General features: G+C 43.7%; 1 protein-coding gene across 1 annotated transcript in view; it reads left to right on the top strand.

Moving 5' to 3' along the window:
* The window catches only part of CPB2 (carboxypeptidase B2), a 76032-nt gene extending 56119 nt beyond the window's left edge, over window positions 1-19913 (top strand). Inside the window, exons 9-12 of the mRNA XM_073580264.1 lie at window positions 6099-6189; window positions 7151-7353; window positions 8051-8135; window positions 19585-19913. Of these exons, the coding sequence (XP_073436365.1) occupies window positions 6099-6189; window positions 7151-7353; window positions 8051-8135; window positions 19585-19769 (564 nt within the window). The 3' untranslated portion in view covers window positions 19770-19913. The remainder of the gene's footprint in view (window positions 1-6098; window positions 6190-7150; window positions 7354-8050; window positions 8136-19584) is intronic.
* Window positions 19914-23043: the final 3130 nt, after the last annotated feature.

Below are 23043 nucleotides of genomic sequence, written 5' to 3' on the forward strand. Positions count from 1 at the left end.
ATGTTGCAGTGACTGTGATAGCAGCAACGAGCCCTGATGCAGTATGTCATGTCTTATACCCTGGGCCAATGGAGTATGGACATGGCGCATATCACATTTATGTAGTGGGCACAGATTAAGGACTTCTGCATCCTTCTGCACAGTTTCACAATTGCTACTAAGATGGTTAGTGCTGACGATGCCATCATCAAAATCACTATTCCGGTCATCTACTTGCTTAAGCAGACTTTGAATAACCTGTCGGAGGAGGTGGTGGTCCCAAAGGAAGAGGAGGAAGCAGAGGAGGATGCGGAAGGGATAACATTATCTCAAAGTTACAGACTGTCATTACACAGGTGGGTGCCAAGTGAGGGTGGATTACTGCGATCGAGGTGAACTGGTGATACTAGGCAAACTGTTAGTGAAGGTGCAAGAGCCGAGGAACAAATGGAGGAGGAAGAGGTGATGGGCGAGCAACTGTTAAGAGATGAAGAGGATAATCATCCCCTCTCTGTTGTTCATGGTTGGCGGGAGGGGATGGAGGAAACAAGCATCAGTGTCACCCAGCCGCCAACACAACATGGGCTTGGATCTCATAGAAGAGCCTGACATATGAGTGCCTTCTTGCTGCACTATCTGCAACATGATCCCCGTATTGTCATGATTCAAAATACTGCTGACTACTGGGTTGCCACTCTGTTAGATCCAAGTTATAAGAGTAAGTTTTGCCAAATACTGCCCTGGAAAGGGACCCGCAAATGCTGGAGTATCGAAACACAACCTTAAGAGAGGTTTTCCCCAAGACTGCAGTGTGCATCGCAGCTCTAGACTTCTAGCCTTAGGCATGTCAATTTGTCAATGACAAAACATTAGCAGCAACAGCAGTAGTGTATGTGGCAGAAGAAATTTCTGTGAGTCCTTTGACACATTTTTTAGACTAGCTCGTGCACCAGCACAACAGAGTCCAAGTCTGACACGTGGTGAAAGAATGGAGAGCATGGTACAGGAGTATCTAGAGCTCAATATCAATACCATCAGGGAGGGTTTGGATCCTTTCACATTTTGGTCTTCAAAAATGAATGAGTGGCCTGAGCTCGCCTCTCACACCTTGGAGCTTTTATCCTGCCCACCAGCCAGCGTTCTCTCAGAACGTGTATTCAGTGCTGCTGGTGGTGTCCTGACAGATAAGCGCAGCTGTCTGTCCACTGAAAGTGTAGACTTCCTAATTTTCATCAAGATGAGCAAGTCATGGATCTTCAAGGACTTTTGCACCTCAATTGCAGACTGTACAGACTAGGCAATGTTGTAGTTTTTAGTGTGCTGCATTGATCTTGCATCATTGCAGTCTGTGATATCCTTAGTGGGGCTTCTGTGCCTGCTGCTGCAGATGTTAACACTAATTTTTGGAAATGTGAACAGTCCTGATTGGGTCTCCATCTGATCGGTTGGCTGTAGTGGAAGACATGTCGGTCTCTATTATGCTAGTTCTACTCTCATGAAATTGATGCCACTTTGCTGGTGTCTGCCACTAATTGTTGGAAATGAGAATACTCCTGGTTGGGTCTACATCTGCTGGGTTGATTGTAGTGGAAGAGGTGTTGGTCCCTATAATACTATTTTTACTCTGGTGAAATTGATTCCACTTTGCTGGTGTCTTCCACTAATTGTTAGAAATGTAAACACTCCTGGTTGGGTCTACATCTGCTGGAATGGGTGTAGTGGAAGAGATGTTGCTCCCCATTATACTATTTCTACTCTCGTGAAATTGATGCCACTTCACTGGTGTCAGGCCCTAATTTTTTAAATTTGAAGACTCCTGATTGGGGCTCTGTCTGATGGATTGGCTGTAGTGGAAGAGATGTTGCTCCTCATTATACTATTTCTATTCTGGTGAAATTGATGCCACTTTGGTTATGTCTGCCAATAATTATTTTAAATTTGAAGACTCCTGATTGGGTCTCCATCTGCTGGGTTGACTGTAGTGGAAGATGTGTCAGTCCCTATTATACCATTTCTTCTCTGGTGAAATTATTGCCACTTTGGTGGTTTCTGCCACTAATTGTTGGAAATGTGAAGACTCCTGGTTGTCCCTATTAGACTATTTCTACTCTGGTGAAACTGATGCAATTTTGATGGTGTCTGCCACTAATTGTTGACAATGTGAACACTCCTGGTTGGGTCTACATCTGCTGGGTTGGCTGTAGTGGAAGAAATGTCGCTCTCTATTATACTATTTCTACTCTGGCGAAATTGATGTCACTTCAGTGTTGTCAGGCCCTAATTATTTTAAATTTGAAGACTCCTGGTTGGATCTCCATCATGTGTGCTGCCTGTAGCAGTAGGCCTCCGAGACCAGAATGCCTTCACCGTCTTTGAGTCAACTACCCGTGTTACTATCCTTACATTTTTCTGACAATAGTAATCTATGAAACTGATATTTGTGTCACCTGAGCATAATAGCAGGATGAGCTGTTGCATGTGGTATCTGGGCTCCCAGCACAGCAGGCCTACACTGATCCCTCACCCACCTTGTCTTAATTTGAAGTTCAATTCAAAGCTGTAAATGCTGGCCCAGACCCTAATACCTCATGCATGGCTGATTGTTGCCATGACATTCTGAAATTTGTACAGTGGGTGAAGTGAAGACACTTTCCTGTTGTCTGGCCATAATTTGATGTGTTTTGGCAGCTTTTGAAGGTGTTGTGTATGCGTTTTTTTTGTTCGGCTATTTTCGGCGAATATTCAACAATCAAATCAGCGAATATTGCAAAATCGGCAACCATAATCCGAACGAAACATTAAAATATTCGCTCATCTCTACTAGTGATATTAGAAAATTAGCCTAGCATTACCTATCCCACCGAATCTTCAGATTGCAGACTAATCACACTTATATGTCCTTCTTCAGCGTTTTGATGTAAAAATTATTCAGTCATTTTGAATTCAATCAATTATGGTAAATTATTTGTCCCTGAAAGTTGTGTACTGTGTGCAGATCATCACATTACCACCATCATACTTGAATTTTTATATGATGATTGCATTGGAGAATGTTTCATGTAAGATATAATAGGGCTTATATACTGAAGCTGTCTAAATTTTTGACAGTGCACAGTAGACAGTTAGCATATGTGGCTAATACTGTTTACAAGCATCTTAAGACTATCGAGTCAAAGTTTATACTATCTAATAATAGGCTTACTTTTGTCAACTATGTTATTCCAAATTGTGCCACAAATTCTGAGACATGGAACTGTAATTTAGACTAGAACCTCTCTGCCAGTGCTCAATAGGTGCACCCCCACACTAATTTAGGAGCATGTAAATAAATGTGTTTAAAACACAAAATAAATGTGGTGCAAGCCATTAAAGTTAATCTGCCGGCAGGATTTTACACACCAAACTATGTTCATGCACGTTGTCACGATTCTCTTGTTGGATAAGCAGGGGCCAGAGGCTTCTTCCCTGGCCCTAGCGCTAGGGGTGCCCTAGCTATCCCAGGTCCCTGGATTACTTCTCATTGTGAAGATGCCGGGGCCACGTACCTTGTTGAGCTCCTGAATTCGCCCTCAGTCTATACCCTTCCCCAAACCAAGCAAGTGGGGAGTAGAAGTCTATTTGAAAACACAAACTAGATTAACAAGGGGATACGTGCAGGGATAAAGGAAAATACCAGTAAAAGGCATATGCACGCCCAAACAACAAAGTGGAACACCAGAGAGTGAAGGAAGGAAAAAAAAACAAATAGGATAGGATGAGGAGTTGCACACAACCGAATAACCAAGCAACAGTCTTTAGATAAAGACTCCAAACAGTAAGAAACTAACACTGGTATCCCTGATAGCCAGAGGCCAGTATATACGGGAGAGGGGAGTGGCCAACACTGAACAGCTGAGACCATCAATGCAAGAAAGCACTAGAAACTCTCCACTGAACAGTCTAACCCCTGCGCTGCTAGCAAACACCTGCACCATTTAATATGATGGTGAGGTGCTTCTAATCACTGCAGGAGTGCGGGAAATCAGACGCCGCGGTCTTCTGCCACCTCCCTGTTGTGGTAAACCCAAGACACATGTAGCTTTTAAAGACAGTTCCAGCAATTTATTTACATAGCCAGTTTGTTCCTCCAGTACTGAGTAATCAGTGTTTGAACTGATATGCAAATGGATATGGTAGATCTGAATCCTCTGTCACTCCTGCTCTATTCACCACCCTGTGCCGCATCATCCTGCTTGACTGATGGCTCCTTTGACTGAAGTCAACATAGAAGACATCAGTCAAGTAGGAGGAAGCAGCACTGGGTGGGGAATAGAGCTTGAGTGACAAAGGCTTCAGATATACAATAGGTATTAAGCCTTATTTGCATATCTTACTCAATGAATCCAAGTTCTGCTTTTAACTAATCATTCCACAAAAACGCTTGGGAGATCATCAGGGTGCTTTCCCTGTTAGCAGCGGTTTTTGTTCTATAACTGTACCATACTTATCAACAACAATGTGACGACTGGAGATTATTATACTTGTCTAGGTTATTTTCTACCGTCTTTCAGAAAATCATAAAATAGTATGTTTGAAGCACAATTAAGCTATTTAGAATGATAATGAGAAGGACAACAGCAACTACACCTCTGAATGATTCTAAAGAAACACATTGGACGAGAACCTGTCAGCATGATTTTGTAATGTAATGTAAGGACATGGCTGTAGCACAGATTCAATTGATACCTTATGTGATGCAGCGTTAGCACCCTGTGCAATGGCCCAGCAAAGTTCAAAGCAAAATGTCTCTTTAATGTTCAACTCAAAAAAAACACAGCACACGATATCCTCCGGATTGCAGCCGGGAAACAGGGCAGTCCACCTCCGGATCGCAGCCAGGAACAAGCCAGTTCACCTCCGGTTCACAGCCAGGCGCATATCCTCTGGATTGCAGTCACTAAACACTCCAGTCCACCTCTGACCGGTTGCGGTGAGTGACTGCACCGCCGTGTTAATGTTCTACTCTCTGGATCGCAGCTGGGAACCATATCCTCCAGTTTACAGTCACTAAACATGCCAGTCCTCCTCTGACCGGTTGCCGTGGGTGACTGCACCACTGTGTATGCTGTAGGTGCCAGGCTATTCAGCTGCCTTGGATGTTTGACTCCACTGTCCTGTGTTGCCTCACACAGGTTGAGCTCTGCAGAGCCTTCTGCCCTGTACTCCTCCAAACACCAGACTAACACTCCCAAACCCTATACTGCAGGGTTTTTAACAAGCAACCTGTGGCCTTGGGCCACATGGAAAACCCGGGCCAGGAATTAAATGGACTGCACCACTACCATAGGTAGTCTGATTCAAAACAAAAAAGCCCAGAGCAAGATTTCCCTAAACCTGCCTTGGACAACCAGGTTGTAAAAGACCAATACTCACTTTAGTCTGCATTGCAATGCCGTCTCATGGCCTCAATACACCTCCTGGGGGGAACATCCAGAGACCGTCACATGTAACACCAGTCACTGCCTCACACTTTGCAGAAGAATAATAAAGTGCATTTTTTCACCAATCAGCATTTGAAGTCTTATGCTAATTAGATTTTGGTGCACAGGAGCTGAACTGCATGCTTTTCCCTTTCTTTCCCTGCGAGTCTTTTCCTTTTCTGTCCCCCCATCTGCCTCCGGTCTGTAAATGACAGGTCACTGCTGAAATTTCAAACAGAGAAGGCCGGTCATTCACAGACTGGAGGTAGGCGGTGGGGCCGGGGAATCACAGACAGCAAGAAGACCCAGTGCACAGTCCAGTCCCTGTGCACCAAAATCTAATAAGCAGAAAACTTCATATGGTGAGTAATGAAGAACAACAAAGCAGATTTTTTCACCAAAAGTATAACTTGAATCTCCAAAATATCAACTGTTGCCTTCACAGTATCCTAAGAAAATATTAAGTGAACATGAATAGTTAATCATGTAAGAAATGCAATATTGCTTAAACATACTTTTTTAAGTTCTAAGAAACCCAAGAAAAGATATCAGCATCTTGTATATGTAGCAACATTATTAACTATGTAACTGAATGGTGTGTAACAAATAGGATTATACAAAAAGAGTAAGAGCATAACACATCTCCTAATATGTGTTTAGAATCGAATGTGGAGGAAGAATCGATCTATGCATCTAAATGGCAAATGCTATGGGACAGACCTTAACCGAAACTTTGATGCTGGGTGGTGCGGTATGTTTCCCCTATAATGCAGTTATTTTTGTTGCTTTTAGTTCTAACATGATGTCTTAATTAATCCATTTTAGGTCTAACATAAACTTTTTTTTAGTTCTAATATATTGTGATAATTAATCCCTATTTCTAACCATCTCCTGCATAGCCTTAGAGTTTAAATCTACCTGTAACTTCAGGCGATTCTTCAGATAAGCTGTCATGTATACATGAGGAGTAGCCATTCAATGACAAATAGCATTTTCACTACTTTTTCTCCTACGCAGGCTGTAGCTCTAATTTTAGTTTACTCTGAGCTAGTGGGTGGCCATTAGCTCTTAAGGGCCTGTCACACTAAGCGATATTGCTAGCAATATCGCTATAACGTCACTGGTTTTTGTGACGTTATAGCGATATTGCTAGCGATATCGCTATGTCTGATACTTACCTCCGACCGCTCCCCCACTGGTTATCGCTGATCGCGCGAGAACGTCCTGGACAGTTTCTCGTCGTCAGCTTCCTGCTGGGCTTCCTGCTGTGCCGACGAGCGACGCGTGGACGCGGGCGGGAGGACGTCTTCATCGCCTCATCTGACACGTAAGTAGCGACCCCCGACCCCTGCGATGTCGCTGGTGAGATCTGCCTGTGTGGCAGATCACTAGCGACCACTTAGCGATGTACCAGAGATCCTGACCGCGTCATATCGCTGGTTGGGATCGCTGGTACATCGCTAAGTGTGACAGTACCTTTATGGAGTCTCCTATAAGCGGACACATGAGGGATTTCTGCTCACTTGTATCTATGTATGTAGATCACAGGCAGGAGAAGCAGCCTGGAGCATTGTAGACACCTACAGGTTCAGGAATTTCAACCATTTTGGTTCTCACCCATATAATGGTAGACCTCATCAGATAAATATTCTTGTATTCTCTTCTAATAACAAATGTGCACCAATAAAACATATTATCACATTATGTTCCAGGGCAGGGTGCCTCCAAAAATCCTTGCCATGACACATACTGTGGACCGTTCCCAGAATCTGAGCCTGAAGTGGCTGCAGTGGCCAACTTTATCAGACAGCACAAAGACACAATAAAAGGCTACATAACAATGCATTCGTACTCCCAGATGGTGCTGTTTCCTTATTCATATACCACAGAGAAATCGAAAGATCACGATGAACTGGTAAGAATTAATGCCCGTTTCGCATGTTCATATAGATAATGTAAGACACACGCCACTTGAAGTCACATGTAGTAATGGTCTTAGTTTTCTTGGTCTACACCCTAGATTCTGAACCATCAGATCTCAGGTTTACGATATAAGCCTAGTATGATAGGTATAGAATGAAAGAAAATAAAACCCTAATCTACAGTGCATTACAAGTACATTTCAAATATATAATTTTAAAGGAATAAACAGCATTATAAACGATTTACACATATTTTAGGACTTTGTTCACACTTTGGGTTCCGCCATGTTTTTTTTCTGCAGAAAAAAGGTGTTTTACAGCATTCAGAAAAGTGAATGAGATTTCTGAAACTTCAAGCACATTTTTTTTCCTTGCAGATTTGAACCTTCTAAGTGTTTTTTTTTTCTTCAAATCTGCAGAATGTCAATTCTTTCAGTTGTTTTGTTTTTATCCATTCAAGGAATGTGGAAAAAAATGCAAGTAGAAAAGCATAAAAACACATGCAAAAATGTGTGTATTTCACTCCACATGTTTCCTGACAATACTCTGAGTTTTGCAGCAGAAAATTCTGCTACAAATATTAAACGTGCATACTCTTATTCATTTTGCTTCTGGTTAGTTTTGGCAGTAAATAGACATAACTACATGAATTTCCATTAAGTTTGATTAATGCTTATTTTTCATTTGTAGTTGCGGGTCGCAAATAAAGTTTCGGACGCAATAAAGTCAAAAAACAGAAGCAAATATTCATCGGGTGCAGGAGCAGACACTATTTGTAAGTGTGAACAGTTTGTCAGCGTATTGTATCGTATATTACTTTTTGTGACCATGATGATGTGACAGAGGTGAGAAGGTACTGTTCAACTATATTCCTAAGGCCAAGTTCATACATTCATTATTTGGTCAACATTTTACATCAGTATTTGTGAGCCAAAACCAGGAGTGGGTGATAAATACAGAAGTGGTGACGTGTTTCTATTCTACTTTTCCTCTGACTGTCCTACTTGGGGTGGTTTAAGAGTAGTCAGGGCCCCAGGCAGTTTAGAAGGTGTGACCCCCCCCCCAGGTACCCTCCGCATCATGACACACGTTCCCCCTGATAGATCATGTGATAAGTTATTTGAGTAACACACATCTGGGGCCCACCTATTCATGGAAAATGACAGAGATAGTGGCGCACGTTCTTTTTTTTTTTTTGCTTGTATACGGTACCATAAATAACATAGCACTATACAAAATAGAGCATGGGTGGGAGATTCATTTTACAGAAGGGCCACATGATAGACTGTGACTATTCTAGAGGCCAAACCAATAGGCTGAAATTACTTCTGCTCAATATTAATATAATACAATAAAATAGTTATTAATAATTGTATAACTTATGTGATGCAGTAACCTCTGTTACAGCTAGGGGACGCTGTGTATGCGCTTCAGGATGCGCTTGGAGCATAATTATGATGGTGAATTAGGGACTGGCATTATGGTAAATAGCCGGTATGTGTTGCAGAGGTTCGCTGCGCTGTAAGCCCAAAATAATATAGTTATGCTGGGACTTTTAGTCCCACAAGTGTTTGTTGTGTATTACTTATAAGGGGGGCTTATAGGATTAGTCAGAGAGCTGGGCGGGAATTGACTAACCACACATGTACCGCCCATCCATGGGGGTGGTTACAACCATATAATGTGAATGAGGCCTGGTCACATGGACAGAGTGTGTGTACCTGAATGGTTCAGGGTGCAAGGTCCTGGAAGATCCTGGGAATAGGATCGGATTCCTGGAGCACGTGGTGAGACCTTGGACCTGGTGGCCTGCGTGTTGGATGAAAGCCCTGAATAGCACCCGGACAGGCCACATGTGTGTGCAGAGCCTGGGATGGCCCCACACTGAGAGACTCTGTCCTGTTGAGGACCTTGGACTGACAAGGAGTCAGCCTGTGGAGCACAAGCTCCAGAGAGGTAACCCCGGGTATGGGGAAAGAACTATGTGCATTGACAAATGGTCAGTTACTGAGCTGTCCTATATACAGTGTGAGCCAACACATAGCCACCTGTACACAATACAAGCCCACACATAGCCTCCTGTATACAGTATGAGCCTCAACATAGCCTCCTGTATACAGTGTGAGCCCCCACATAGCCTCCTGAATACAGTATGAGGCAGCACATAGCCTGCTATATACAGTATGAGCCTGCCCATAGTCCCCTATATACAGAATGAGCCCCCACATAACCTCCTATATACATAGTCAATCTGCACATAGTCTATATATCTGCACATAGCCTCCTATATATAGTATGATCCCCAGGCGCGGGCTAGGCCGGGTGGCAGAGAGTCATTTTCCCCCCGGGCTGGTTAATTAGCATCAGACAGGGCCGCTCCGCTCCCCCGCCCGCCCCGCAGCCACAGCGTATACATTACATGATGGAAAAAACATGGCGCGGCCTGCGGTAGTGGAGAGGAGAGCGGCCAGTCACACACAGAGCAGACAGAGCGCGGGACTCAGTCACTGCACTGACTGCAGGCTGAGACCGCGTTGCCGTGGCTGGGATTGGAGCAGTAGAGTAGCTCTAATCTCTTCTGTATGCACAGGACCTGTGATGAGGTCACAGGAGGGGAGGAGTCAGGAGTCACATGATCAGGGCCCTTGGTGTATGCAGGACTCTGCTGTGCTGCTTGTCATAGTGCTGGATGAGGGGAAGTGTAAGTGTGGGGTCAGGAGAGGTTTACAGGGTCAGGGTGGATGTAGGAGAGCCACGTGTGTACGAGGTGTACGGAGCGGAGCCGCATGTGTATGGGAGTGGAAATGCACACAGATGAGGCTTGCATAAGGCATAAGTCACACTGATAAATGTGATGCAAAAGTGTCTGAGCAGCCTATTGATCACGCCCATAGTAATAGCAGGCGGGCTGCTCTGCACTATAGATACATGCATCACACAAAGAACCAAGCCAAATATAAGGCTAAGTGCACACTTACCGGAACTCTCGCGGAAATTACCGCGAGAATTCCGGAATTCCAGTTTCGGGAAAATCGCATTTTAAATTCCCGCGATTTTCCCGCGGAAAAACTAGCATTTTGCAAGCGTAATTAGCTTGCAAAATGCTAGCGTTCTCAAAGCGATCTGTAGCATCGCTTGGAGAACTGATTGACAGGTTGGTCACACTCGTCAAACATAGTGTTTGACGAGTGTGACCAACTTTTTACTACTGAGGCCGCCTATGCAGCATCAGTAGTAAAAGATAAAATGTAAAAAAAAATAAAAAACGGTGTTATTCTTACCCTCCGACGTCCCGCGCATCCGTTCCCAGTAGTCCTTTGCGAAAATGCCCGCGATGACGTCAGTTCTCGCGGGATCGCGACGTCTCGCGGTAATTCGCGATGACGTCGCGCGAATGACCGCGAGACTTCGCGATCCCGCGAGATCGGACGCCATCGCGGGCATTTTCGCAAAGGATTACTGGGAACGGGAGCGTGAAGAGAAGCGGGAAGGCTGCGCGGGACGCCGGAGGGTGAGAATAGCAATATTTTTTATTTTTAAATTCTTTTTTTTACAGGGATATGGTACCCAAAGCCCGGAGGACAGTCTCCTCTCCTCCGGACCGTGGGTACCATCCTCAAATGTTCTGCTTACTTTCCGCATGTTGTGCACAGCCACATGCGGGAAGTAAGCGGAACAATGCATTCCTATGGGTGCGGGATCGCCGCGATTCCGCAAATTAATGAGCATGCTGCGGTTTTTACCGCGAAGCGATTCCGCCGCGGTAAAAACCGCAGCATTAGCACAGCATTGCGGAATCCCATAGGAATGCATGGGATGCTTATTTTTCTCGTTTTCGCGGCAAAATCGCGCGGTTAAAACAGCCGCGGAAACGCGAAAAAAACGCCACGTGTGAACCCAGCCTAAAGGGTTCTGGCTGCATCCTGCTGAAAAGTGCAAAAAAGATAAATAGATATGGGGCATTGGTTACTATTTTGGCCAAAGCAGATAAGCTCACAACCCAACGTCAAGGGTCCCCAGATATTGTGAGTCCCTAACACTAAATATAAGCAAACACTAATCAGAAAAAATCCATAAAAAATCATTTGAAAGGTAACTCACCAAACCCTGACTGATGCACTGGCAGGACGCAGCAGAACCCCATTGATAAAGGTTTAGGCAGCACAGGTGCATTCCACTGATAAGGGCAGCCAGTAACCATACCCCATATCTATTTATCTTTTTTGCACTTTTCAGCAGGATGCAGCCAGAACCCTTTATATTTGGCTTGGTTCTTTGTGTGATGCATGTATCTATAGTGCAGAGCAGCCCGCCTGCTAATACTATGGGCGTGATCAATAGGCTGCTCAGACACTTTTGCATCACATTTATCAGTGTGACTTATGCCTTATGCAAGCCTCATCTGTGTGCATTTCCACTGGGCAGCCGGACCACAAATGGTTACTGGCTGCCCTTATCAGTGGAATGCACCTGTGCTGCCCAAACCTTTATCAATGGGGTTCTGCTGCATCCTGCCAGTGCATCAGTCAGGGTTTGGGGAGTTACCTTTCAAATGATTTTTTCTGATTAGTGTTTGACCATAATCCGAACCAAACATTAAAATATTCGCTCATCTCTATTAGTGATATTAGAAAATTAGCCTAGCATTACCTATCCCACCTAATCTTCAGATTGCAGACTAATCACACTTATATGTCCTTCTTCAGCGTTTTGATGTAAAAATTATTCAGTCATTTTGAATTCAATCAATTATGGTAAATTATTTGTGCCTGAAAGTTGTGTACTGTGTGCAGATCATCACATTACCACCATCATACTTGAATTTTTATATGATGATTGCATTGGAGAATGTTTCATGTAAGATATAATAGGGCTTATATACTGAAGCTGTCTAAATTTTTGACAGTGCACAGTAGACAGTTAGCATATGTGGCTAATACTGTTTACAAGCATCTTAAGACTATCGAGTCAAAGTTTATACTATCTAATAATAGGCTTACTTTTGTCAACTATGTTATTCCAAATTGTGCCACAAATTCTGAGACATGGAACTGTAATTTAGACCAGAACCTCTCTGCCAGTGCTCAATAGGTGCACCCCCACACTAATTTAGGAGCATGTAAGTAAATGTGTTTAAAACACAAAATAAATGTGGTGCAAGCCATTAAAGTTAATCTGCCGGCAGGATTTTACACACCAAACTATGTTCATGCACGTTGTCACGATTCTCTTGTCGGATAAGCAGGGGCCAGAGGCTTCTTCCCTGGGTCAGGGTGGATGTAGCACTGTAGCAGAGCCGCGTGTGTACGGGAGTGGAGCCGCGTGTGTACGGGAGTGGAGCCGCGTGTGTACGAGGTGTACGGCGTGGAGCCGCGTGTGTACGAGGTGTACGGCGTGGAGCCGCGTGTGTACGAGGTGTACGGCGTGGAGCCGCGTGTGTACGAGGTGTACGGCGTGGAGCCGCGTGTGTACGCGGTTTATGGAGCGAAGCCATACGTGTACAAGGTATATGGTGGGGAGCATTTATACCTCCAAACCGTCCTGGATCCAGTGGGCCAGTCCTGATTTTGAGAGAGAGTCTGCCCTGGCTGGGAGCTTTTCCCACAGACACAGGAGTACACGACGGAGCCCTGAGGAGCACTTTAAAATTTGCACATGACTTTTCACCGGAAATGACGTGCTAGAAGCTGACCAGAAATTAGATAATTTCGGGAGGAGATTGTGACGGAACCATGGAGGCACTTCAGGGAATGCTTCAGATCGATCACTGTGTTCTCCTCTGACAGCGCGGACAGCGGGATGCCCTTGGACTCGGGAATGTCGGCCATGATAAGTCCTGCACCGGGAGGCTCAGGTGGGCATTACAATGGGAGCCGGGCTGCTATAGTCTTTCTCTCTCTGTCTTTCTCTCTCTCTCTGTCTTTCTCTCTCTCTCTGTCTTTCTCTCTCTCTCTGTCTTTCTCTCTCTCTCTGTCTTTCTCTCTCTCTCTCTGTCTTTCTCTCTCTCTCTCTCTTTCTCTCTCTGTCTTTCTCATTGTGGATGTGGTCCTCTGTAACAGGGGTGGGCAATTAATTTTCCTCAGTGGCCACATGAGAGATTGTGACTGTCGTGGAGGGCCGAACCAATAGGCCAAAATTAATTCTTCTCAATATTAATATTGATATTTTATAATTATTATATTATTGATAATTTTATTAATTGTATCAGAATTGTATATTGAGCAGAATTAAGAATGCCGACACCCCCTATATATAGTTTGAACCCGAGCACAGTCCCTTCAGTATATTCTATGAGCGCCCTCAACAGCCCCTTATATGCAGCATGAGCCCCACACAGCCTCCCCATATACTGCATGAGCCCCACACAGCCTCCCCATATACTGCATGAGCCCCACACAGCCTCCCCATATACTGCATGAGCCCCACACAGCCTCCCCATATACTGCATGAGCCCCACACAGCCTCCCCATATATGCAGTATGAGCCCCACAGAGCCTCCCTATTTACAGCATGAGCACCACAGAGGCTCCTCATATACTGCATGAGCCCCACACAGCCTCTCTCTCTCTCTCTCTATATATATATATATATATATATATATATATATATATATATATATATATATATATACTGCATGAGCCCCACACAGCCTCCCTATATACACTGCATGAGCTCCACACAGCCTCCCCATATATATATACTGCATGAGCCCCACACAGCCTCCCTATATACACACCATGTGCAGCAGCACTTCACCCCAGGAGTGCAACACCATGTCGTCACCCCATAGCCTCCCCATGCCCACCTAAATTGCCCATACACATAAGGGAAAAAAACACCACATACTCACCTCGTCCCGTTCCCCGTCACTGTGCTTCTCTCCCTCCCTCCGGTGCGCAGACTCTCCGGAGTAAACAGCTGACGTGATGACGTCATTTCATCGGGTCAGCTGTTTCACACACTGGTGGAGGAAATGGCCGGCCCCTCCTCCACCAAAGGAGTCAGCAGCACCGCAGCGCACATGGAAACAGCGAGAGGCCAGGTGGGCATCATGCAGCCCGTGGACCTCTGATTTCCAGCCTCACAGCTGTCTCGTTCCAGATGTGGTCCCCGGGTCGCACTTTGCCCAGGTCTGCTCTATAATGTGGATGTGACCCTCTGTAATGTGGATGTGACCCTCTAGGTTACAGTGTGACACAGGCCAGTCTGAGTCCCATTCCTACTCCAGTCTATGCTGCCCAGTGCCTGCGCCCTGCGGTAAGTGGTGTCCACTTCCAATATTATCCCTATTTGACAAATGGGTGCTATCCCTGAGGGTGGTTCAGTACTGTAGCGCATAGCACACTATAGCTGATTGTAAAGAATATATATACAGTTGTGGTGTAGTAACCGCTGAGTCCGCTAGGGGGCGCTGTGCGGATCTCCCAGGAGAGAGGATGAATGGCAGAATACGGAATGGCCGTTATGTATCCCAAAGTGGGTGGCTTTGGGATGGAGACTTATGTATTGTTCAGCAATTATATTGCTGAGGTGTTGCTTCAATGTATAATGGAGAAGTCTCCAGGTAACTAGAGAGATGGGCAGCCCTGGTTACCTACAAAACCACCCAGGCGTGTGTTTAAGAGTGTCATAATAAAGTATATGTGTGGCTGTGTGTAATAGGACCTTTAGTGAGGTCATAGCCATGTGATCACCTGTGGGTGTGGTTATGGACCATATAAGGTACCTGAGGTCCGGTAACATGAGAGAGAGTGCATGGATCTGATTGGGCCATGTGGAAGGTCCCGGCAGGCCTAGGTGGAGGAAGGTGTGCTACCTTCCTGAAGACCATGTGCTGAGGCTCCTGACCCGGTGAGGCCTGTGTATATTGGCTATATGTGAGGAGGGATAAGCCTCCTGTGTTTGCTGAGGCTCCAGGACTGAGGCTGAAATCATGGACACTTATGCTTGCTTTCGCCTGAGCTAAAGGCTATTCCTTGTGTTATGTGCTGGTTTATGGGTTATGGAGCAATAAACCCTATGAACTTTTAAAGGAACGTGCCTCCTAATTCTCCTGTTGCTCCTGAGCGAGTTGAATCCCTACACAGTATACTGTATACAGCTCGGGCAAAAATCAAGAGACCACTTTAAAATTTTCAGTTTGTCTGATTTTTCTCTTTATATTTTTGAGTAAAATGTAAATTGCTCTTTTATTCTATAAACTACTGACAACATGTCTCCAAATTTCCAAGCAATAAATTTTGTATTTTTTTTCTGAAAATGAGAAATGGTCAAAATAAGAAAAAAATGCAGTGCTTGCAGACCTCAAGTAGTGCTAAGAAAACAAGTTCATAATCATTTAGAAACAACAATACTAATGTTTTATCTCAGGAAGCGTTCAGAAATCAATACTTTGTGGAATAACCATGATTGTTAATCCCAGCTTTCATGCCTCTTGCCATGCTTTCCACCATTCTTTCACACTACTTTTGGGTGACCTTATGCCACTACTGGTACACATATGTAAGCAGTTCTTCTTTGTTTGATGGCTTGTGACTATCCATCTTCCTCCTGATTACATTCCAGAGGTTTTCAATGGGGTTCAGGTCTGGAGATTGGGTTATGGTGGATGTAACCTGAAAGTTAAGTAAAACATGTTAGATTATACTCACCGGGGGCGGGGATGGTCTTGGTCCGATGGGTTTTGCAGTCCGTCACCGTTAGAAGATGGGAGGCGCCGGAACGGACCACGACACCAATCGGACCCGGACCGCCCCTGGATGAGTATAATATAATTCTTTTTTCTTATCTTTCAGGTTACATCGGGGGCTTTTCTACAGCATTACAGATTAATTGATGTTGGTGCCGGCAGCTCATATTCGAAAAAAGGGGGGACAGAAGGACTGCGTCACAGTGGGCCACTGCATTGTGCTTGCCCCCCCAGGCTAAAATTTGCCAGCCAGCCCCTGATGATCCCCATATAGCACCCCCTATATAAAGCATGAGCCCGCACATAGACTGCTGTATACAGTATGAGCCCCCATATAGCCACCTATATACAGTATGAGCCCGCACATAGCCTTCTATATACAGTATGAGTACACAGCCTCCTTTATACAGAATGAGCCCCATATAGCTCCTATATACAGTACGAATCCTCACATCCCATATACATAGTAATAAAAAAAAATAGACATACTCATCTCGTTTCCATTTTTCTGGCGCTCTGCTCTGGTCCCCAAGGCTCCACTTCTAATGGCCAGCGTGTACATGTTAGCGCGATGACATCAACGTGCCGGCACCAGCTGATGACGTCATCGCTCTGGAACAGCAGAGGAGATGGGAGCTCCCTTGGACCTGTGCTGCCATTCTGCATCGTCGGCAGCGCAGCACCAGGAAAGCTCCCTGCCGGAATATGTGCGCTGCCAACATTATATTGAAGGAAATCTGGAGATGGGTCCCCCGGAGCTTTTGACCCCAAGTGGTAGCCCAGATTGCCCTCATTATAATTTGCCTAGTTTCTCACTCCTGGTTTGGCCTTACAGTTCTTCCAGTATTCCCAGGTTGTGTGTGATTCCACGGTCATTCGTTCAGTATTTGGTCAGTATTTTACCTCAGTATTTGTAAGCCAAAACCAGGAGTGGCACAATCAGAGGAAAAATATAATAGAAACGCGTCACCACTTCTGTATTTATCACCCATTCCAAGGTTTGGATTGAAAATAGTGATATAAAATACTGACCAAATACTTAACGTGTGAACATGGCCTAAGGCTAGTTTCACACTTGCTTTTTTTTGCAGCGCGTTTTTCCCGCAAAAAAAGCATTGAAAAAACGCATACAAACGCATACAGATGCTGCGTTTTTTTTCAAGCATTTTTATGAGCATGCATGAAAAAAAACGCAGCGTTTGTATGCGTTTTTAGTGCGTTTTTACCACGTTTGCGTTTTTTTCCAACATTAGGTGGCCCCTCACACTAACCCAAACCATGACTACTAACCCTGACCCTAACCCTAACCCTAACCCTGACCCTTAACCAAACCATACCCTGACCCTGACCCTAACCCTAACCCTTAACCAAACCAGACCCTGACCCTAACCCTAACCCTTAACCAAACCATACCCTGACCCTAACCCTTAACCAAACCATACCCTGATCCTGACCCTAACCCTAACCCTTAACCAAACCATACCCTGACCCTAACCCTAACCCTTAACCAAACCATACCCTGACCCTAACCCTTAACCAAACCATACCCTAACCCTTAACCAAACCATACCCTGATCCTAACCCTGACCCTGACCCTAACCCTAAACCCCCTTAACTAACCCTAACTTTACCCAAACCCTTAAATTCCATTGTCTAAACTAATGGTAAAAAAAAAAACGCATGTGCAAAAAAACGCATACATAAGCATGCCAATGCGCACATATGCTCACCATAGACTTATAATGGGTGTCTTGCTGTAAAAAAACGCATTGCGCGCGCATGCGTTTTTTTGAGGCAAGTCGGACACCCAAAAAATGCAACAGGTTGCATTTTGTGCGCCCGAGCGCATACCGCAAAAAAACGCATGCGCGGAAAAACGCGTACAAACGCATGTGTATGCGCACATAAGCGCAACCCATGCAAAGTATAGGGAAAAAAAACGCATGCGCTATTTAGCGCTAAAATACCGCGAAAAAAAAACGCAAGTGTGAAACCAGCCTTAGGCCTGTTTCACACTTGCTTTTTTTTGCAGCGCGTTTTTCCCGCAAAAAAATGCATTGAAAAACGCATACAAAAGCATACAGCTGCTGCATTTTTTTCAAGCATTTTTATGAGCATGCATGAAAAAAACGCAGCGTTTTTAAGCGTTTGTATGCGTTTTTAGTGCGTTTTTACCGCGTTTGCGTTTTTTTCCAACATTAGGTGGCCACTCACACTAACCCAAACCATGACTTTACTAACCCTAACCCTAACCCTGACCCTGACCCTAACCCTAACCCTAACCCTTAACCAAACCATACTTAACCCTAACCCTGACCCTAACCCTAACCCTTAACCAAACCATACTTAACCCTAACCCTGACCCTAACCCTAACCCTAACCCTTAACCAAACCATACTTAACCCTAACACTGACCCTAACCCTGACCCTAACCCTAACCCTTAACCAAACCATACTTAACCCTAACCCTGACCCTAACCCTGACCCTAACCCTAACCCTTAACCAAACCATACTTAACCCTAACCCTGACCCTAACCCTGACCCTAACCCTAACCCTAACCCTTAACCAAACCATACTTGACCCTAACCCTGACCCTAACCCTAACCCTTAACCAAACCATACTTAACCCTAACCCTGACCCTAACCCTGAACCTAACCATTAACCAAACCATACTTAACCCTAACCCTGACCCTAACCCTGACCCTAACCCTAACCCTTAACCAAACCATACTTAACCCTAACCCTGACCCTAACCCTGAACCTAACCCTTAACCAAACCATACTTAACCCTAACCCTGACCCTAACCCTAACCCTTAACCAAACCATACTTAACCCTAACCCTGACCCTAACCCTTAACCAAACCATACTTAACCTTAACCCTAACCCTAACCCTGACCCTAACCCTAACCCTGACCCTAACCCTTAACCAAACCATACTTAACCCTAACCCTGACACTAACCCTAACCCTAACCCTGACCCTAACCCTAAACCCCCTTAACTAACCCTAACTTTACCCAAACCCCTAAATTCCATTGTCTAAACTAATGGTAAAAAAAAAACGCATGTGCAAAAAAACGCATACATAAGCATGCCAATGCGCACATATGCTCACCATAGATAATGGGTGTCTTGCTGTAAAAAAACGCATTGCGCGCGCATGCGTTTTTTTGAGGCAAATCGGACGCACAAAAAATGCAACAATTTGCATTTTGTGCGCCCGAGCGCATACCGCAAAAAAACGCATGCGCGGTAAAACGTGTACAAACGCATGTGAATGCGCACATAAGCGCATCCCATGCAAAGTATAGGGAAAAAAAACGCATGCGCTATTTAGCGCTAAATTACCGCGAAAAAAAACGCAAATGTGAAACCAGCCTTAGGCAGAGAAAATGACGTACTTTTGGCACCGCAATAAGAAGCACATAAGTATCTATAATTTGCAGCTCGTGATTGTTTAGTTCATCCTTTACATATTCACAGCTCTGAATGAAGTGAAATGACGACTGTATCCACTGTTCCATTTTTGCAGATCTGGCTCCAGGTGGATCTGATGACTGGGCATATGATCTGGGGATCAAGTATTCTTTTACTATTGAACTGCGTGATAAAGGCACCTATGGATTTTTACTACCTCCAAGCTTAATAAAACCAACATGCAGTGAAGCTCTGACTGGAATTAAAATCATAACTGCCCATATCGTGAAAAATATTTAGTTCAATTATAAAGAAAATTCACCCGCAAATTCTGGATACTCTGGATATAGCAGTATATACATGAAGCATAAACCAGTGTATTACCTGTCTGTACTGATTGCCATCTGCCCTGTGTAACTGCAATAAACGAATTTACAATATTAAGCAAGAGATGGAGAAAACTCATGGAACGCTGTAAGTGATGTGAGATCTCACAGAAAATAGGATGAGAATTAGGTATCATAAACTCTGCAACAATATGAGATTCGATTTACACAGATTTTATGATGTATCTTAATTCCTTTACCCATTTGCCATTTTTTGTTTTTGTTTTTTCCTCCTCTTCTTTCAAGAGCCATAACTTTTTTTTTTTTTTTTCCCATCAATATGGCCACATGAGAGCTTGTTTTTTATGCGGTACAACTTGTACTTTTGAATGACACCATTGATTGTACCATATAGTTTACTGGAAAACCATAAAAAATTCCAAGTGCTTTGAAATTGCAAAAAACAGAGGAATTCCACACTTGTTTTTGGGGGTTTTAATTTACTACGTTCACTATAAGGTAAGCCTGACCTGGCAATATGATTCTCCAGGACAGTAAGAGGTTTTTTTTAGTTTGAGTAGTGAAAAAATTTCAGAAAAATATATTAACATTATTTTTGCTTTTGTCTGCATTTTACCAAAAACTGACGTTTTAATTTTTTGGGATATGAGGCTGGGGGGGTGGCTAATTTTTTTGCATCTTGAGCTGAAGTTTTATTGATACCATCTTGGTGTAGATATAATGTTTTGATCACCTGTTATTGCATTATATTGCAATGTTACGGCGCCCAAAAAAGTAATTCTGCAGTTAGAATTTTATTTTGTGTTACGCTATTTACTAAAATCAGATTAATTTATTTTATATTTTGATAAATCGAACACTTCTGAAAGCAGTGATACCAAATATGTGCATTTTTTTAATTGCTTTATTTTCATTTTAACAAAAAGTGTCAAGAAAACACACGGGGGCACCACTGACAAGGGATCAGAACCCGACCCATACAAATTTTATAACACTTTAAAGAAAGAAGAAAAGGAATGGGTCAAAGAAGGGGATCACCTAGGGCAAAATTTTCGTACCAGACATTTAACAATCTTTATTTAAGACACACAAGACTTGCACATAAACAGTTAAAAACATTAAAATTCGTCACACATGTGACATACATAGATCATTAGGCTCAAAATAGAACCAAAAGCTCAAAGCTATAACACTCCACCACGAATATTTAGGGCCTATAGAAAGGACCTTTTAACAATATAAATGGCATATCATGAAAAGGACACCTTGCAAATTCAATTAATAATACAAGCTAATGCACATTATATATATATATAAATATATATATATATATATATATATATATATATAATCTGTGTACAATAACTCTAGGGTTAAATTTTACTAGAGACAAATAACGCATTACTCGTATGCAAACAAAAAAAAGGGCATTACTGGCATATAACCAGAGTGACTAAAGGTACTGTCACACTTAGCGATGTACCAGCGATCCCGACCAGTGATATGACGCGGTCAGGATCGCTGGTACATCGCTAAGTGGTCGCTAGTGAGCTGCCACACAGGCAGATCTCACCAGCGACATCGCTGGGGACGGGGGTCGCTACTTACCTGTCAGATGAGGCGATCCTGCGTCCTCCCGCCCGCGTCCACGGGTCGCTCTTCTCCACAGCAGGAAGCTGACGACGAGAAACGGTCCAGGACGTTCTCGCGCGATCAGCGATAACCAGCGGGGGAGCGGTCGGAGGTAAGTATCAGACATAGCGATATCGCTAGCAATATCGCTATAACGTCACAAAAACCAGTGACGTTATAGCGATATCGCTTAGTGTGACAGGACCTTTACTCCCATTAACAAATTCCTGTGGGAGTTTGCATGAACATATATTCAATTGCACCTGTATGTCACACCCTGACCACCTTGAGTGGAACTGCAGGAATAGGCAGTGAGAATGAAATAATTATTGCAACAAAATTATCTATACAAATAGCTTATACATAAGGCAAGGTGAGATCTAAGGGAAAAAGTTTTCACCTACCATCCCACTATAAAGTATCCACCTTTTTAGTACCTTAACCCTTTAGGCAGGCAAGATCCCATAGTAAATGCTATAATAACCATCTATAAAAAGTGTAGCATACAGCCCCAGATAGCATAAGCCAAGTGGCCATCAGTAATGTGGAGTGAAGCCTGAGACAGCAGTGACACATTTTCATTTTAACAAAAAAGGAGTGATTTAAACTTGTGTTTCTTTTTTTTTTAATCTTTTTTATAATTTTAAAAACTTTTTAAAAATGTTTTTATTTTATTTAATAGTCCCCTTGAGACTTGAAGCTGTGATTGCCTGAAGACCAGTGCTATACAAAACAGGGCTTCAGCACTGCTATATATATATATATATATATATATATATATATATCAGAAATCACAATCTCCTATCAGTCATTGACAACAGTATTTACCTCATTAACAGCCACAGGCAAAGCACAGCTCCACCTGATAAAGGCACATGATGACTGATGACTGATTAAGTAAGTCATCATGTGCGGAGAAAGCTGCGGGCTTATAGTGCAAGCCCGCATCAAAGGCAGGGACACGACATATGACGTAAATATACGTCATATGTCATGAAGGGGTTTAAAGGAGAACATGTCATTAAAAATTTTTGACAGTTTGGCTTCAAAAGCCTGTGTGGCACAGTACTTAGGTGGCTGCAGATTCAGGGGCAGACATACCTTGGTGCAGCGTCCCATCTGCAAGATTGTGTCACAGAGACATTGATGGACTGCAAAGGGGCCATATACTGTTCTTGTACAAGGGCCCATTTCTGTCTCTGTCTGCCACTGGGCAGAATGATTTTACAGTCAAATCCATCAGTGAGCTTGCCCTGATCACAGGATTGGTAATCTCTCTTCTCCTGAATGATCTACTAACCTGATTCATTACCAAATCAGAGGTAAGCTTTGGTCATAAATCAGCTTAGAAGATGGCTCAGTAGAAGTTAAAGAACAAGCTTACTGATGGATTTTACTGTTAGGCTGGTGTCACACTAACCTGCGCAAAATACGGTCAGTATTTTACATGCGTAATACGGATGACAGACCCCTAAATAGTGCTCCGTATGTCATCCGTAATCAGGGTGTGGTCGCGTATTTTGCGCATGTCAGCATCCGTATGTAATCCGTATGGCATCCGTATGATGAGATTTTCTCGCAGGCTTGCAAAATGG

Source organism: Dendrobates tinctorius, unplaced genomic scaffold (genome assembly GCF_039654945.1).
Source record: "Dendrobates tinctorius isolate UK_male_01 unplaced genomic scaffold, ASM3965494v1 ptg000064l, whole genome shotgun sequence".
NCBI lineage: Eukaryota > Metazoa > Chordata > Amphibia > Anura > Dendrobatidae > Dendrobates > Dendrobates tinctorius.